The sequence below is a fragment of the Nyctibius grandis genome (assembly GCF_013368605.1).
Source record: "Nyctibius grandis isolate bNycGra1 chromosome W unlocalized genomic scaffold, bNycGra1.pri SUPER_W_unloc_2, whole genome shotgun sequence".
Classification (NCBI taxonomy): Eukaryota; Metazoa; Chordata; class Aves; order Nyctibiiformes; family Nyctibiidae; genus Nyctibius; species Nyctibius grandis.
The window spans coordinates 6,340,128-6,359,092 of record NW_027167473.1 but is presented as its reverse complement, the minus strand read 5'-3'; the positions used below and the strand labels follow the sequence as shown (position 1 = coordinate 6,359,092).

The window sequence follows — 18,965 nt, the reverse complement described above, 5'->3', positions numbered from 1 at the left end:
TAATTGTTTGAGAGTCAGCCCCTGTTCTGAATAATGCTGACAGTGTTTTACAAAAAAAGAGGAATGTTTTTTAACATCTGCATGTGTTTTCCCTGCAGAGCCAAACAACGAGGGCAGGAGAATGCATCTGACACACACGGAGGGCAATCATTTAAAGCTTTCATGTTTAGGGAGCAATTAATTATTGAGCAGTGTCCTGCCCACATCCCTGCCCTGGATCCCGGGATGCACACAGCCCTTCGGGCAGGGCTGGTCCAGCGGGCACGTGGGAGGCGAGAGGCATCCCAGCAGGGATGGGGGTGCGAGGGGAGGGAGCGGGGGGCACCTCCATCTCACCTCTCTCCCCGCCGAGACGAGAGGGGGTTTATTTCTGGAAGCAATTTAATGGTTTGCTGATAACTTTGATTGGTTTCGTGTCAGGTTGGCTTTTAATCTCTGCTCTGGTCCGCTTCGCTCTTTAAATAAGCCATTACAGGATGCTGTTCCAGCCTCCTTCCAAACCCCCCGAGGCTGGCCTTCCCGTCCCAGCCAGCCCTGAGCATCCCACCTCCTCCTCATCCCTGAACATCCCACCTCCTCCTCAGCCCCGAGCATCCCACCTCCTCCTCAGCCCTGAGCATCCCACCTCCTCCTCAGCCCCGAGCATCCCACCTCCTGCCCAGCCCTGAGCATCCCACCTCCTCCCCAGCCCTGAGCATCCCACCTCCTCCCCAGCCCTGAGCATCCCACCTCCTCCCCAGCCCTGAGCATCCCACCTCCTCCCCAGCCCTGAGCATCCCACCTCCTCCCCAGCCCTGAGCATCCCACCTCCTCCCCAGCCCTGAGCATCCCACCTCCTCCCCAGCCCTGAGCATCCCACCTCCTCCTCAGCCCTGAGCATCCCACCTCCTCCCCAGCCCTGAGCATCCCACCTCCTCCTCAGCCCTGAGCATCCCACCTCCTCCCCAGCCCTGAGCATCCCACCTCCTCCCCAGCCCTGAGCATCCCACCTCCTCCTCAGCCCTGAGCATCCCACCTCCTCCCCAGCCCTGAGCATCCCACCTCCTCCCCAGCCCTGAGCATCCCACCTCCTCCCCAGCCCTGAGCATCCCACCTCCTCCTCAGCCCTGAGCATCCCACCTCCTCCCCAGCCCTGAGCATCCCACCTCCTCCTCAGCCCTGAGCATCCCACCTCCTCCCCAGCCCTGAGCATCCCACCTCCTCCCCAGCCCTGAGCATCCCACCTCCTCCTCAGCCCTGAGCATCCCACCTCCTGCCCAGCCCTGAGCATCCCACCACCTCCCCAGCCCCAAGAACATGTGCCCAAGCAGCGAGGGGCCCGAGGCACCCCCTGATGTCAGAAAGGTGTTTTTTTTACAAAATCAAACATAAACTTGCCACATGTGCAGACTCCACCACCATTTTTATGGTAAAACCCTGTTTTCTTTTACTGTATTGTAAATTTGGAGTAGCTCTAGTTTAAAGTCAGTTACTTCAGTAAATAAACATCTAACTCTCCCCCCTCCTCATTTTAAGCTACTCCAGCCCTTTGCAAGTAGGTTTCCAATTTACAAAAATCAATTAAAATCCTATATTCTAAATGTAAAAACCACCAACGATCTTCCCAGAGATGTCGCTCAGCCTTCGTTTTTAAAAACAAAAATCAACATTCCAAAAGCTATGCTGCTGCAGCAGAAAGTTTCACCTTTTAATTTTTCATACCGGATTAATTTTTAATTTTCAGACATCAGAGAGAGAGGGAAGTTCCCCAGGAGCCCTCCTCTTCAAAGAGCACTCCAGGAGCTATTGCCATCAAGTGCCAATTTATCACACCCAAGGCTCGGATGCAGATTTTCACTGATTTTTTTTTTTGTTGTTCACACACAAGTATCATCGCTGGGAAAGTTTTGGTGTTTGCTGAAAGGGGGCACAGCCACTCCACCCCTAATGATGTCCCCACCAGGCCCCGGTGCTGCACCTCCTCCGGCTGCGACGTGGAACGTGGCCGATTCCACCCCTGCCTCTCTTACCTTTGGCCGCCAGCTCCTCGCTGCTGCCATCAACATCCCCATCGGTCCTCCACGCTCCCACCCGGGCTGTGGTATCACGTCCTCCCTCCTCCCTCCTCCTCCCCAGGTCATGCAAGACGCCACTTGGTTTATGCCACACTTCAGGGCAAGCCAAGGAGGATGACCTCCTCCACGCCCAGCGTTGAGCCAAGGAGGATGACCTCCTCCATGCCCAGCCTTAAGCCAAGGAGGAGACCTCCTCCACGCCCAGCGTTGAGCCAAGGAGGATGACCTCCTCCATGCCCAGCGTTGAGCCAAGGAGGATGACCTCCTCCACGCCCAGCCTTAAGCCAAGGAGGATGACCTCCTCCACGCCCAGCCTTAAGCCAAGGAGGATGACCTCCTCCACGCCCAGCCTTAAGCCAAGGAGGATGACCTCCTCCACGCCCAGCGCTGAGCCAAGGAGGATGACCTCCTCCATGCCCAGCGTTGAGCCAAGGAGGATGACCTCCTCCACGCCCAGCGTTGAGCCAAGGAGGATGACCTCCTCCACGCCCAGCGTTGAGCCAAGGAGGATGACCTCCTCCACGCCCAGCGTTAAGCCAAGGAGGATGACCTCCTCCACGCCCAGCGTTGAGCCAAGGAGGATGACCTCCTCCACGCCCAGCGTTGAGCCAAGGAGGATGACCTCCTCCACGCCCAGCGTTGAGCCAAGGAGGATGACCTCCTCCACGCCCAGCGTTGAGCCAAGGAGGATGACCTCCTCCACGCCCGGCGTTGAGCCAAGGAGGATGACCTCCTCCATGCCCAGCGTTAAGCCAAGGAGGATGACCTCCTCCATGCCCAGCGTTGAGCTAAGGAGCAGATGAAGGGCTGTAGTGCTTTGACCATTTCATGCAGTACCTGAGCACACAGCCAGATATTTAATTATCAAAAACCGATGCTGCACAAATGAAGAAAAATACTCCTCTTTGTGCATCAAAATGCAATCACGCCAAATCAAAACCAATTAACGTCCCTGAATGCAGATACATGGCAGGAAACAGGCACGCACTTTTCAGGGGTAAATGGCTTGAGGTATAATCTCGGCTTTAGTATATTTTCATTTCTATTAAACGAGGAGACGGCAGCGAGCACCGAGCTCCCCGCGTTTGACCGTCTCTACACACAAATCAAACAGTTTGTGTTTTGTGAAGTAAACAGCAAAACCAGCGCATCCCATTTTTGAAATTCTTCTGGCTTTTCTTTGTGACCTTTGGTATTTGTACGTATCGATGCTCTCTCTAAACCATTGCACAAAACCACCTTGAAGTGTCAAGCTTTAAAAATGAGTCTTCTTTTCTCTTTCTCCTGTGCAGCCTGGATTATCTTGGCCTTGTCAAAACACATTCTCTAGTTAGAGGGTGGAAATATTTCCCTCCTGGCTCCCAAGTATTGATTTTTCAGGGCTCAGCTCTGCCTGTCAGCCGAGGTGAGAGCTGGCCCGGCGCTGCGGGGCTGTGCCTCGGGCACCGCGCACCCTGCCCACCCTGAGAGGTAACGCTGGGGCCACTGATGCCTCAACACATCCAGGCACCCCGAAAACTGAGGATTCACACAATTCCTGGGGTTTTTTTTTGCTCTGAAGGCTGGTAGGGGATGTCTGACCCTGCCCAGCTCACTGGCCCCATGCCGTGCTGGCTCACCCCAATCCCTATGCAAGCCACGTGGCACTGGGGCTTCCTCTGCAGGCAACCGCAGCTGGCATTAAAAAATAATGGATATTGTCATTAAAAAATAATGGATATTGCAGGTTCCAACCCAAACCCAACGTGGTGTTAAATACCCCGCACGCCACCCCAGGAAAAACCTCCCTTTCCATTTACTTGAATTATATTCTTTGGGGGAATGCAAACCAGAAGAGCATCACCCAGCACACGTCGGTGTTGGGGAGTTTCTGGAAGACAAACATTCCCTTGTTGGCTTGGGTACGTTGGTTTGGGAGGGAGAAGGTGCTTAGTGCCCTGGTCTAGTTGCCATGGTGGTGTCAGGGCAATGGTTGGACTCGATGAGCCCAGAGGGCTCTTCCAACCTCCCTGATTCTGTGAAGGACTCCAGTAAATCAGCAGCAGGAAATCATTTACACACCATGAGGCTGACGCCACGAAACCAACACTCTCCAGTACAACTCCGTTTTATTTCACGAGCATATTTACACCAGGAAGTTCAACACACACAGAGGACGGGGAGCAGATTCATCACAAAGCTGTGGGAGGGGCAGACACCAGAGCCCCTCGCCAGGCGTGGGGTTAAACATTCCTAATGGTCTTGATTTCTTGCCTTTTACATTATTTTTAAACAGCAAACAGATATGTAGCTTCTGGACTGGAACTCTCACTTTCACACACAGTGTACTACACAGACCACCTAAAAGAAATAATGCTTTTGATATTTAGAAGACATTTTAAAAATTAATTTATTCCTTTTTGGGGGAGGGAAGATTCTCTAAGTACCATTTTTGTTACGTAAAGACAGCCTTAGTCCTGGAAGCTTTTCAGACCCAAATGGCAAAGGAAAACCTATACAAGCATATACATCAACATGTTTAAATAAAATAGTATTTTATAGATTTTTTTTTTCTTTACTGTGAGCATAAAGCAGCATACTTTGACACTATTAAATATTCCACAAAATTAGATATGTAAGAAGAGGGAAACACAGTCACAGCAAAAAACACCTTTATATATAAATACTCCTTTTTTCAAGTTTGCTATTCCACCTTAACGAGGTTGTGGGGTTTTTTTATTTACAAGTGGACTATTATTCGTTCTTCCAGACTACAGCAAACAGTGCCTGGGCAGAGCAGCACTTCCAGTTCTCCGGAAAACTGAGACTTTGTAGGAGGGAACATCCCCTGGATGAGAACACGGGCCACCCACCCCCGAGACAAGGAGCCCCTCGTGAAGAAACCCGGCGCCTCGCTCCCAGCCGCGTCACCCGCCATCATTCAGTGGTCACGAGGAGAAAGTGCATGTAAACACGAGCCTTTTTGGTAAACATTGAGATTCTGTGCCAGTCTCCAAAGGGAAAACGTGTTTAATGAGGGCTGCGGCGTGAACGGGCATCCAGCGCCGGGGGGTTTAGCCTAGACCATGAAGCGATGCTCCTTGCCGTCGTGGGCCATGAGGATGACGTTGCGGTTGGAGGTCCAGATGAGCCGGGCCAGCCGGAGGGCGTTGTGGGAGCCCGGCGAGGCCGGCTGGACGGGGGGCACCTGGTAGGTCTTGATGCAGCGGAGCTGGGGAGCGGAGTTCAGCATGCCAATGCTCCCCAGGAGGGAGGTGTTCATCTGCGGAGACACCCGCGGGTGACAACCCCGCCTGCGCCTGCGGGGAGGGTCACCCCGTCCAACGTACCCACACCTCCTCCTTCAACACCCCTGCGACCAGCAGCTGTCTCAAACCAGGCTTAATTAAAATGTTGTTAGAGTTGGGCCAAACAATGACATTTGGTGGCAGGGGAGCTGAGCGTTTAGGAGGTCTGGATGGTGGAATGGGCACGGTATGCAACGAAGAGCTGGTGGACTCAGTGGGCATATCCTACTGCACTCCTTGGGGGAGTTTATAATAAGATTATATTTATGCTAGAATATTATCGAAATTGTAAAAACCCTCGAGCTGAAGATAGGCAAAGAGCAGCTGCCATGATACCCAACAGCCAGAGCGTTGGTCTTGTGGGCAGATGAAGAGCTCCGTTGAGCCACGCTCTCCCAAAGCAGGCCTGGCACTGCTGATGCGGCTTGTCCAGCTCCACGTTTTCCAAAGGAGATCCACCGACCCAACCCCCCGAGCCACACAAACCCTGCGCTCCCCGAGACGCTGCTTTGCTCTCAAAACCTCCCCAGCCACGTGCACCTCAACCGGAGGGTTGTCCCCGAGACGTGCCCCGTGAAACCCCGGCAACCCCGGGGCGTTTAGGGCGCGGTATTGCTGACGCCACGTCCTGAATTCTGATAGCACCAAGCCCAAGCCATTACTTTCTGCCGGTGTCAGAGGGTGTAAATCACGGCATCTCTAGCAGGGAGCAGGCAAGCGCCGCTGACATTTTCACAATTTAAATCATCTTGAGTAATAACCCTTTTAAGATGACTAATGCTACTGATTTTCCTGCATTAATAATAGTGCCAAAGAGAACACAGAAGGGAAAAATCACTAGTGCACGAGGTCACATTTTAAAACTAAATGTGTAGGCACATTTAACTCTTTATGTAAAAGCCACTTGAGCACGAACACTTGCACACCCAGAACAGCGTGGCAGATCTCAATTTAAAACTCCTGCCTGACTTTTTTACCAATTCTAACAGGTCTGGCCTGATTGGTTTCCAGATTTTCCCTGAGCACTTAAATTGAATAAACGTAACTGATGGATGAAGATTCTTGCAGCTCTCATTTACTGTTTCAGAAAGCACACAATACAGTGATGGAGAATAATTTAGTCATTTTTTTATGGCACCTGTAGAACTCCTGAATGACACAGGGAACTGGGGAAGTGTGATAAAGAGCATAACTGGTACTTCTGGGCATTCCCAGTTCTGCTTTATAGTCTGATTACTCAATGATTTTGATAGTGCCCATTGCTTGATCAGAGCGGCTGCTTCCAAATAACACATTTTTAAGTCTAAAGGGGGGTTGGAAGTAGATGGGCTTTAAGGTCCCTTCCAACCCAAACCATTCTATGATTCTATGAAAATGCCTTGTGTTACCAGGACACCACTGCTCACACTGCTGTGATGAGCCTGAAGGGACGGCGAGGGACGAGCTGCGCAGCGGAGAGGTGCTGGGGCCCGGGGGAGCAAGGCTCAGTCCCACAGCCGAGGGACAGAACCCCATGCTGAGGTTTGAGCTCCTGCCCTGACCTCTGGGACCCTCCTGTTGTCAGCATTTCCTTCTGTATTACACCATCACCGAGGGATGTTAGAAGCAAGTCCCAAACGTGAGCTCAGACAGATGGGGACGCATCCTTACCTGCCAGAAGGAGAGGTGGCTGTCGGAGTTGGAGTACGTGGCGAGGTACCGGCCGTCGGGGGCAAACGCCACCGCAGTTATCGGTCCTTTGTGGCCATGGATAGTCTGGGCAAGAGGGGGAGAGAACAGGAACGTAGAACATTCACTACCCGTCACCACCATGGTGCTGACCACACTTTCAAGCAAACACAAACGCACGTGTACGTGAACTTCTAGAAACCTGTTTTGGAAAGTTGAGGGGGACCAGATACCCCTGAGGAGCAAAGCACGGCTCTTCTGCAGAGCTCGGCTCCCCTCGGTCGGGGAGGACAGGAGGTGGCACTGCTGCTGTGTCACACACGGGGACTTGTGCTCAGCACAGAGAACACGGCACTTCAATGCCTCCAGACAGCCCTGAAAGCCCAATGCTTACCATGACAGTCTCTTTTGAGTGTTCTAATAGCTGCTTAGCCAATAAAACGGAATTAAATCATCACATGAACGCATTCCCTGCCAAACCCAGTTTTTAAACCAAAGTAATTTGTCAGGTATATGAACATAAACGTGTCTTTAATGTGAATTTTCAAAAAAATCTCATACTTTGCTCCCTAAAGGAGGGTGTACATGGGCTGTCTGGGAGCCTGCAGCTGGCTAGGCGGGGGGCAGGAAGGGTGAGGAGCACAAACCCACCCTGCTCCAAGGGCTCCGGCAGCAGCACGAGGCCGTTGGAAGGCTGGGAGAGGGGCCTCCAGCACCCGCTTCCCACCCCAGGGACATCATAACATGGTGCACTGCATCTGAGTTAGCCTTATCTATCAAGAACCCATTAATATATTCATTTCTTATCATGTAAAAGGTGAGTGAGCTCCAACAGCACCCCAAACCTCTCTCTCTAATGTAATCACCGCAGCTTAGGATGGAAGTTTGAAAGGGCAATTAATTAGACGATCCGATGTTTAGACCCATCAAACTCTCCAGCACTTAACAAGCAAGTAATACTTGTCAATAAAATATGTTTTGGTAATACAAAGGTAGGAAATCAATAGTACCAGCACACTTGTTGCTCTTTTTACTACTGAAAATGTGGTCCAATAAGTCCAACCCTTAAGGGAATTAATCTGCTTTGTTATTTAAAGGAAGTGCTGCTCTAATTGATGCTAATCCTTCCAAGCCAAGATTTATTCTTTAGTGCACTATCTAAACGCTTTATGCTCATCTTGCCTTTCCGAGGCCAACGAGGAAGTGTAACAAAACCAAAGTGTTGCTGCTCCTCCGAAATACTCTGCTTGCACCCATACGTTTGGTGCTCAGCGCCGTGCTGCGGTGCTGAGCGGAGCGCACGCCCAACGCTCGCTCTTTGGGACTGCCTTCAAGGTCCTACGTGAAGTTTTTCAGCTCTGAAGCAGCGATGTTGGAAACTATGCAAAAATCTGCGTGATGCTGGTTTGGAAAGAGGCTTAATTCCGAGCCGGCGGGACGCAGCGCAGCTGCTCGCAGCTCCCCTCTGCCCAAGCAATTGTTTTTTAATGGGAGGATGCTCCTGGGAGACTATTTGACTTCTGCACCTGCCACCGCCGTCGCCCTGTAACACATGATATACTGAAGCTATGACAACCTAATTCTAACTCCAATAGTTGGTAAACTCCATATTGAACCGCAATATTCTGTTAAAGGTGACATAAAAAATAAACACTGTAGCACGGCAGCACTTTTATTTTCATAAATATACTGAAATGCATGCTTCAAATTGATAGAGTAACTTCTGTACTTCTAGAGAGACATACTAATATTTTACCACCTTTATTATTAGGTATTTATATCCCCAGTCTCTAGGGATAGCTTAACTAAAGCAAAACAAAAAATTCACTTACTGGGAAAGACGTACAACAGCAGAGGTTTGCCACAGCTACACAATACCCTTAGAATGATGCGCCTGCTTTAGCACGGAGCGGTATGAAACTCCTTAGTTACAGGAATACTAACAACTGCAGTAAAAATCTCAGGACTGTACTGAGGAAAAAAAGAGTATATTTGCATCTTTAAATTAATTTTCTTCCCGTCCTTCAAGTGGCTTCTCCATAATACCAAGATAAAGGCAAAGCGCATGTATTACATTTTTTAACTTAATAAGAGATATAACTTAATTTTTAACCTTCGAGTAATACAATTTTGCACCAGCCATTACAATTACTCAGTATTCAAATGTGCACGAGCCGGCAGGCGGGCTGTCAGTCAGTGTGTGCCTCTCATTTGTTAGGGGGTCCTCCCGCTGCCAGCCCCTCGTTACAATCTGCTTTTACTTCCTGGGCAAACGACAACGAGAAAATGAGGCAGCTTCTTTCTCGCCCGAACTTAATCCAGAAAAAACGAGCTGACAGCTGCAGCCACCCAAGTGTTATGGGATGGTTTGAAACCGGCTCCAACGCACAGAATCAACGAGGTTGGAAGAGCCCTCTGGGCTCATCGAGTCCAACCATTGCCCTGACACCACCATGGCAACTAGACCAGGGCACTAAGTGCCATGGCCAGGCTTTTCTTAAACCCCTCCAGAGATGGGGACTCCACCACCTCCCTGGGCAGCCCCTTCCAATGGCTAATGACCCTTGCTGAGAAGAAATGCTTCCTGATGTCCAACCTGAACCTCCCCTGGCCAAGCTTGAGGCTGTGTCCTCTTGTCCTAGCGCTGGTTGCCTGGGAGAAGAGGCCGACTCCCACTGCGCTACAACCTCCCTTCAGGAGATTGTCATCACCTCCTCCTTCAGGAGATCGTCATCTCCTCGACAATTACCACTTTAAAAGAGGTTTCAACAACTCATAGGCTACACCTTATGGTTTAACTTCTAGGAAAAGAATTTAAAGTATGAATTCTGAGTACGATTAGGATATTCTTACCAAGGAAAATGGAAGAAGAACGTGCTTAATATTTTCTCCAGGTTTTTTAATAGTATTTTGCAAGTAAAAGAATGACTTTAAATCCCTACTCAAAGGGGTATAATAATAATTACAAGCAGTTTGTGTAAAAAAAAAAAACCAACAACTACAGATAGGAATGTAGACAAGAGTTCAGACCAGACAAACACCAGGTCTCTGGATTTGCACACACGCACTGCTGGGAAGCCCTGGGAAGCTTCAGCTCTTGAACCCGGCTACAGGGTTCAGGCGTGATTAGTGACTTTAAGAAATGAGAATAAAAATAAGTATTATTAAAACAGATTTCAGGAGCAGATAGGATAGGAGATGTTATTTTCACAGCAAACACCTAAGTTTGATACAACTCTTACAGTGAATTGTGCTGAAACATCTGAGTTCCCAGAACAGAGCTACGGGATTTTTGGCACAGCAAGAAGCGCTCATCCTCAAACAGTTCTGTTAAGATGCAGCTCTGCCCTTTCAACTCCAGCTTTACTCACCCAAGTTTTAAAGAAAACTAGTTGGAACAATGTCACAGTCCTATTTGGAGCACGGGAGGATTTTTAACCTTTGACTTCAGAGCCTTCAGTGCACTTGCAAAACACACAACCCCATAATTCCCAAGTGACTTGAAAGAAAAGCGTTCAGCAACTGCAAGGGAGTAGGAAAAGCCAGAGAGATCAGTGCTCCCCGCCAGCACGGGGGGTTTGGGGACTCAATTATCCTCTGGAAGTGCCTCCTGCCCTGCGGACTCTGGGAAAGCAGCTCCGCCGTCACTTCTGAAGCAGCTTCTGGTCAGCACCGGCCCTATTATTTAGCAGTTCCTGGGCAAACTGGCACCTGCTGCAGAACTCAAGATTAACCTGCAAGATTATCAAAGCAAGCGAAAACTTGGAGGTCAGAGCCCTCAATTTTAAAATTTTTGGAGAACATTTTCTTACAAGTCTAAATTTTAGGAAAATCCATTCATGATAATAGTAATAACAGCTGGCAGCGGAGCTGACTGACAATTTATCTGGCTAAACACTGCCAAACTTGCATGGGGCAATCTAGGGATTCTCTTTAATTAAAACAGCACTTCTGAGAAATGATTCTCTCCTCTGAAAGTTGTAAGAGCAATGTAAATAAAATCCTAATTCCCCTTCCCAGCTGGATGCTTCCCTGGACAGCTCCAGAAAACTGCTTCAGCAGCGCCTGAAGAAAAGAGCTTTTTATAGAGGGGAAAAAGAAGAGTCGAGGCTACTTTTTGTGTAGGAAATAGTGTCTGAATAGGAAGTAACAGCTAAATTAGATAATTCTAGATACATGGAAACTTAATTTTCTTTACAGACCTCAGTATAAATCTATCTACCTACTTTTCTGTTGCTGCTCCTAGGGATGCTACTGACTCAGTGCTGTAATAAATCTGTAACTCAGCGGGGGGTTCGTGGCCTCCGAGGCTGGTCAGTAAGTTTAATACCTTTTTCCAGTCTATTTGACTTTTGTATACTGAATTGTACCACTTCAAAAAGGAAAAAAACCCTTACTGGAAGGGATTACACTGCCGGATCTCCACCTTGGAAGCTGACAGCTGAGGCATAATAAGAGTTAAGTGGAAAGCCACAGCTGGATCAATTTTTTATTCCATTTTTACTAACTTTGATTATTCAAGAGCACACTCCTGAGTTAATGCAGAGGAGTCGGCGTGCTGTAAAGTCACACCTTGCCCAAATCCCCACCAGCCTCCTGTGTAGAAGCGTATCAGCAGTTTACTCTCAAACTACGCTGCTGAGTAACCCCCAGTCTAACCGACTGGGCGTAATTACACACTGGTTTTTAAGAGACATTTGAGAAAGTTGGAAAAAAGCGTCTGTTTTGTTATTGCATCCCTAATTTGATAGGTACAACCATTTCTTGTTCCAGTAAAAATGAATACAATCCCTCACCTGTATTATTGGGCACGTTTAGGAACATCAGCTCAGGGTAAAGCTACCGCAGCCTAACGGCCTCCCTTCCCTTCCCGCTGCCAGAGAGAAAAGGATTTTGGCCTGGGAAATTAAAAGGTTCTACTCAGTAATTATCTTTTATCTGCAATTTGAGGATGTGTGTTTCTACTAACAAGTTTTCCTGCCTCATCTGAACCTGTCAGTGCGGCAGTGCCAATAAATGCCCTTACAGGCTCAGGTTGCAGGATAGCATCTTTCTTTTTCTGCCTTTAAAACGCCGTATCAGAGAACCGTGGCTTTTATTCAGCAATCAAACAACTACAGCAAGCCATCCGACATCAGCAACTACTCATTCCAAATGTAAGATGCAATCATTATTTGCCTTACATAAGGATAAAAATTTGCAAAGGCATCGAGGTACTGCAATAAAATAACACTCTGCACAATTCAGCGGCTGCTCTGCCTGCCAACGCTCTGATCTTCATCCTGCAGGGAGCCAAATCGAGTACCCCGCACCAGACAGTATTGATTCCAGCCCATGGTTAAAAGCATCTTTTGCTTTGAAATAACCCGAACCCAAACTCAGGCTGCTCTTTGATCTGCCACTGCAAACGACTGAGGTTTTGTCCGCATCCCCTGCCCGTTCCTCCCGCGGAGGCACTCGAGGTGGTGCAGCCCCAGCTGGTGTCCAGAGCCTGGGAACCCCTCGGTGTCCACGTAGCGGTGCCAGTGACAGCGGTGACATTGGCCTCAGCAGGTTTCTTTACAGGAGACGAAGTTTTCATAAATTACACAAAAATATACAGCCATATACACAACCCTAAACCATCTATGGCTCAACACTGGTGAGGAGTTTCTGCTTTCAGAGGGAACTCTCCACGCTACCAAGACCGGAGCCACCAGCCAAGAGGAACACACGGACAGGCACGCAGGGTGAAGACAACAGCCAAAACCCCCCTAACACACGAGAACAGCACTGGAGGTACACTGATATTTTCCCATAATATTACACCCCTCTGTGGTAGATACCAACACACCCTAAATGATGTTTACCTGCACGATGAGGGAAAGCCCCCAAAGAAAGGATGGAGGTGAGCTGCGATGGGGCACGTTTATCCTTAGATAATCGCTCCCCCCGAGGATTAGCCACACACAGATGAACCCTGTGCCACTCGGGGTGTCATCAGCTCGTGATAACCCCGCTCCCTGCCATCTCCTGTTGCTTAATTAGAGGTTGCAGAGGTTATAATAGGACTAAAAGAACTTGGGTGAACAGAACTTGCAATGAGCGATACGTTAATCAATGCAAAACCGGGGGCTGCAACAAAGGCGTAGATGGGAGACCACAAGCTTGCATCACGTTTAAATTAATGAGCTAAGACTTGAGGAGAATGGAGAAATTAGACATACAATAGGCTTTATTTTCCCTTGACAAATTGCTCTCAAGTAGCATTTTGCCTAATTCAAATGCCATGTATAAGCACTAAAAAAAAAAAGGATTTTAGGACACTGGCTCACCTGAAATAAATTCCCAAGCGCATCCCAAGCAGAAGACACAACATCTCCAGGGTGTCTCAGCAGAAGCACGCTAAGCTACGTACACGTTCGAGAAATTTCATGACTGCAAAATGACAAACTGTGCTTCTCAGCCCAAGGGTTGTATTTTTGGTTGCTGAAGCAGTGTGTTCAGCGCTGCGGTGAGAGGTTTAAGGGCACGGCTGCTGCTCTGTTTTGTAAACAAAGGCCACGTTTGCAGATGGAGCGGCCACAGATCTGCTGCACTCCGAACTGTTTTCCAATTCACTGTGAAACATCAATTATCTTTATCAAATAACACTATCTCATCTCAGTCCATTATCAAGATGGAGTCTCCTTTTCGCCGGCCTGCAGCCCTATCTGTATATCAAGGCTGGCCGCAGTGCCAGCGTGAGTGAAAGGCTGTGAAATAATCAATAATCATCATCAAATTGTGGTCGACAGGTTGTGAGGATGGAAGTTTTTGATGAAACCTCAACCTTTCTTCGTGCAGCTGATAAAGCTTAACCTTTGCGATACCTGATCACTCTGACTCGGTTAAAGGCAGCTCTGCACACACACAGAAGCTCTGCCTGCTCCCAACCCCGCTGGAATCGCTCTCCCGAAGGGGATTGTGCCTTCGTGCCATCACACACCCCGCAGGCAGCGGGACACAGAACCACTGCAAACCCATGCCGGGGATTTTTATACACACCCCCTTGTCTTCTGAGAAGAGAGAACCACGCTCAGTCCTAAGCTGTACAAGGGCACCCTAAAAAGGGCAACCTGTGCAGAACAACGGACAGGAACATGACAAAAACTGCCAGCCAGGGTTTGTCTGCTCAAATGGAGGCAGCTTGCTGTTATCTAGGATAAAAGCAGGATGAGATCACACCGATGAAGGGAAAAAGAGCTCAAAAACATACCTGCATTAGGCTAATCAGAGCAGCCTTTCTGTTCAAGCTGTTATTCTTATTCAGCCCCTTTCTTATGATAATTTCTTTTCAAAACAGAATTAAGGCACAGAATAAGACTCTATAAACATTTTGTCCCGGCTTTTCATTTTTGAGCATAGCATGAGCAATCTGCAAGCTGAATCCAGCCTCCCTGTGAAGAGTGGAGGGGTGATTCAGCTCTGCATTTTCCCTTGTAGCTATCCACCAGTTCCTCTAGAAACAGAAATGTGAGGAAATCTCTCAAACGCCACGTGAACCAGCAGAGTGGGGATTTCAAGAGAACGTACATCTCTACTTCTCTGGGCTGCGAGTGTTTAGGTAGAGGTGGGAACAGAAAGGGCAGCAGAGAGACCACATGGAAGCACAGGGTTACAGCTGTGTTTATATTGCCTACCTTAAACCAAACCACCCAACCAAACCCCACCGCTTGACCAGCCTTCTCAGCATTCACGACAAGTGAGAAAATTTCAGATCAAGATGAGATGATCTCCTGAAGATACCCACTGCCCAGTGATGCTGGATTTAAGCGCCCTGCCCCACGCAGGAGGTCAGACCTGAGGGCAGAGATCCCTTCTCTTCTTCCCCCACCCAGGAGCTGCCACTCACCAGCTCCTTCCATTTACAATTTGGCTTTCCTGAGCGAGACATCACTCGTGATGAATACGCACTGAACTGCTGAACGCCGCTCTGGAGACCGCCGGTGTCACTCTGATGGATGTGGCACCAGGCACTACTGAAAAAATAAAAAATCTGCTCTTACAGGGACCCCGGGTCCTCCCTGGGTGTGGAGGGGGCTCAGCATCTGCTGGGCTGGGAATCCTCCTGCAGAGCCTTCACCTGCCATCAGCTGGCTCTGCACGCCGTGGGTTTGAAGGATTTAAAAATATTCCGGTCACAAACCCGCAGCGACAGAAAACTAAATGGATTCAACAGCAAATATTGTATGGAAATATACCAAAGTTTAGCTAGAATTTAAATAATACTAATTTAAACTTGAGGTTGGACATTAGGAAGGATTTCTCCTCAGCAAGGGTCATTAGCCATTGGAAGGGGCTGCCCAGGGAGGTGGTGGAGTCACCATCTCTGGAGGGGTTTAAGAAAAGCCTGGACATGGCACTTAGTGCCCTGGTCTAGTTGCCATGGTGGTGTCAGGGCAATGGTTGGACTCGATGAGCTCTTCCAGCCTCATTGATTCTGTGTGTAACAGAGTTCTTAGTGCAGTTTAATGCTAGAAAATTGCTTGGAACAGCTCTATTTATGGAAAAAAACAAAGAAATCCCCCCATAGCGGCAGTTTATAGTAACAATCTAAAACATGGTGTAAAACAATGTTAGTGCAGAAGATGAAATTGTTGTAAAACATTCCTCCAAGATATGGCTATTTAATAGTAAATTGTAATGTAAAGAATTTGAGAAAAGGGGGTAACTTTAGCTAAAACAAAGCAGGCAAACTGTTTAATATTTCTATTTGTCATAATTATTTTAGACCTTATCGTCAAAGTATTTAAAATTTTAAATCAATCTCGATAGACCATCACAACCCTAAACTGCTCCACCACCTCACCCCCGTATAAAAAATGCTCCCCGGGCAGGCGGTGGCTGCTCCCCGGAGCCGGGCAGCCATGAGATAGTGTGTTTTATTATGAGCGTCATGGAGACGGTGTGAAAAATCAAGAGCCAGAGGCAGCGAGCGGCAGCGGGTCAATACTGTGCACCGAGATGTTGTGCAGATAATCAACAGCGCGGCCCCGGGTTCTCTCCGCGCTGCAAACAGCTGAAGGGCAAATCAATATCGCCCTGGGAAGGACACTGCCCTGCTCCGCGCCCCGCGCCGCTGCTCCGGCAGGAGAGCGCCCCAAAGACCCCGGGAACGCCGGCTTGGCTCGTGGGTAACGCTGGGTGTTGGGAACAGCGAGTAACATTTAATAAATAATTTAATAGAAGAGTGAAAAGGAGAAAAAAAACTAATCTCTAGGTTAAATCACAGTGAAAATTAGGTAAAAATACACATTTTTTTATGTGCACAAAAAAATACACATTTGGAATTCTCACGATGTAATACAAAAGGGCTGCGATTTTCATTCGCATTTAGTGTTTTAAAAAGAAACTAAAATCCAAAAAACCCTGAAATAAGATATTTGCTTGAAAGTAAGCCCAGGGAGGTGGTGGAGTCCCCATCTCTGGAGATGTTTAAGACTGGACATGGCACTTAGTGCCATGGTCTAGTTGCCATGGTGGTGTCAGGGCAACGGTTGGACTCGATGAGCCCAGAGGGCTCTTCCAACCTCATTGATTCTGTGTGAAATGTAGAACAGTTTAAAAACTTTAAATATTATATTTAATAAACTATCTTTTCCAAATATTACTCGCATGTTACTAGGCCCAGCTGTACCCCAGCAATAATGCAAACCAAAAGCAACCTACTGAAACGCAGATAAGCTTTGAGGCAACGTTTTACTGGCAGTATTAATAATTGACACCTTGTGAAATAAGTGATACTAATATTGTAAATGTTACTGGAAAAAACCTCTCCTATATGAATGTTGATTTATTATTTGTTAAAAAAGGTGATCCTCGACATCCATCATTCTATTAATCATTAGAGGTAATTTCGCAGGCAGTACGTACAGCACCTTCCTTGAAAACAAAATAAAAACGTGCTGGAAGGAAAAAAAACATACAAAATGGTTTTGTTTCCCATTGTTGCCTCCCTTTTTTCTTCAAGCAGATCGTACAACTCCTGCAGCACAGGACACAAATGAGTATTTTGCCTAAGGAGGATTAAGAAAAGTGGAGAGTAGGTTACAGAGGAGGAGTTTTGAGGGCTCCACCAGCACAAACGTGACGCCTGCTGCAGCAGAACGAGCCGTCGTGGCCCGAGGAGGTCCCACCTGCACCACCCACAGCTTACTGCAACCCCTTCTGCTTATCTCAGCGTTACTCTCAATTAACGGATATCCTTAACGATGAGTATAAAAGGGGAAAGCTGTTCCCCCTTTTCTTAGCCAATAAATAATTCTGATGCCTGATTAAAATCAGCTTACGCGTGAGTTGTGATGGGTCCTAATTCACGCTCCATTTAAACATACCAAGGCAATTAAAATATTTTTATAAACTTTTGGAAAGGCTTTAACTTTTGTAAAAAAGTAAATTTAAAATTTGAGCTTTTTTTTTTTCCAATTTCAAAACTTTTTCACCTACACCCTCCTGAAGTTATTTCACGTCTTCTGAGCAGCCCGAAATGTGCAGCTGTGAGAAGTAACTTAAAAGATCAGATCTGGACTAAGAGACCTGTATCCAATAGATGGCGTTGCCCCCTAATAATCATATGGAGGGCACTCACCGAATTTTCCTCTCATGAATAATAATAAAATCTGCAAAAGATCCTGTCCTAATTATCCTGAAAGTCCCTTCAGTGACACCCACATCCATGATCTCTGTGGAAGCTTATTACGGAAGTGAGAACACAAGTGTGTGAGTATCCACCAACACATCAAATTAACAGAGAATAATTAAACAGAATCTATTTGAAAAGAACCGAAGGAAAAAGTAAAGGAGAGAAATGTTGTGGGGAAAAAGTCGTGCCAAGACACGCAGGCTCCTCACAGAGAAGGAAACGCCTCAGGAAGAGGGATGCCCGCAGCCCTGCGGCACGGGGTCCTCTGGGCCAGGACTAGGAGGCAGCACACGTGCTCGGTGACGGCGGGTACATCACTATGCAGCAGTTCTTGTGGACCTGTTTTATAGTTAAATTAATAAATCATGACCCAAATGACTTCAGCTAGATAGTGCAGTCCACATTTCCTATTTGCCTGCATTATACAGCTATTTATAAAATAAATCTGGCCATCTTGGCTTCCACAGGACGGCTGTCTAAACAAAAAATGCTGGAACATACAAGGCTGTCAGCTACTGGATTTGGAAAATAGACCCCAGAGTTTCAGAAGAGACAATGAACCAGCCACGTTACCCAAGCGTGTGGTTCTGCCAGCAAAGTACTGAGTGATGCTGCAGATCTAGCAGGAAGAAATCTATATTGCCTTCTCTGCAATGCACATTTTGGAAGGGCTGAGGACAACAGCTTTTAGAAACAACAAAAAAACTGTATTTACACACAAAGAAAAAGGCAGATTCAAAATACAGATTTTTACCCAGCTTTACATGAAGACTATTGAAGCCCAGTAAGAAATAATAGCTGATCACATAGCACAAGGAATAAAGATGATAACCAATGAACTTTTCTGAAAAGATAAGGCAAATACTTTGTCATTTAAACATTTTTAATTCCAAGCGCTCATTTCAACATTATCCTTAAGTTTATCCTCTTCTAGGTCACAGGTGAGAAAATATGTATCTTATTTAACATCAGAATATTGTAAATACCTCAAGTATAAGCATCATGGCATTTTGTAGAGAGGAGTTTTAGGAAAGAAAACCCAAACCTCAGTGGATTTTCTCTGTGACTTCTATAGTAGATAAGTATGCTGCTAGAAACCCTAACTTTTAAAACTCAGATTTTCCATTTATTTCAGAGCAGGGGTATCACCTAACTTTAGGCTTTCATTATTAACCCATCTGTGGCACCCATTCAGTGCCAGCGAACGAAGACAGCAGGGCTCTATATATTTTGATTCCTTCATTAAACTATTGATCCCCTCAGCGTTATCCATAACGTTCCAGCAGCTCAGCA

The 18,965-nt window shown here is 47.4% G+C and overlaps 1 protein-coding gene across 5 annotated transcripts in view; it reads right to left on the bottom strand.

Moving 5' to 3' along the window:
• Window positions 1-4,145: 4,145 nt before the first annotated feature.
• Window positions 4,146-18,965, bottom strand: part of WDR7 (WD repeat domain 7) — a 74,028-nt gene continuing 59,208 nt past the window's right edge. For all 5 annotated transcript variants that reach the window (XM_068424412.1, XM_068424416.1, XM_068424414.1 and 2 more), the window contains 2 exons: window positions 6,992-7,096; window positions 4,146-5,316 (listed from right to left, as the gene is read on the bottom strand). In XM_068424412.1, the coding sequence (XP_068280513.1) occupies window positions 5,113-5,316; window positions 6,992-7,096 (309 nt within the window). In that variant the 3' untranslated portion in view covers window positions 4,146-5,112. The remainder of the gene's footprint in view (window positions 5,317-6,991; window positions 7,097-18,965) is intronic.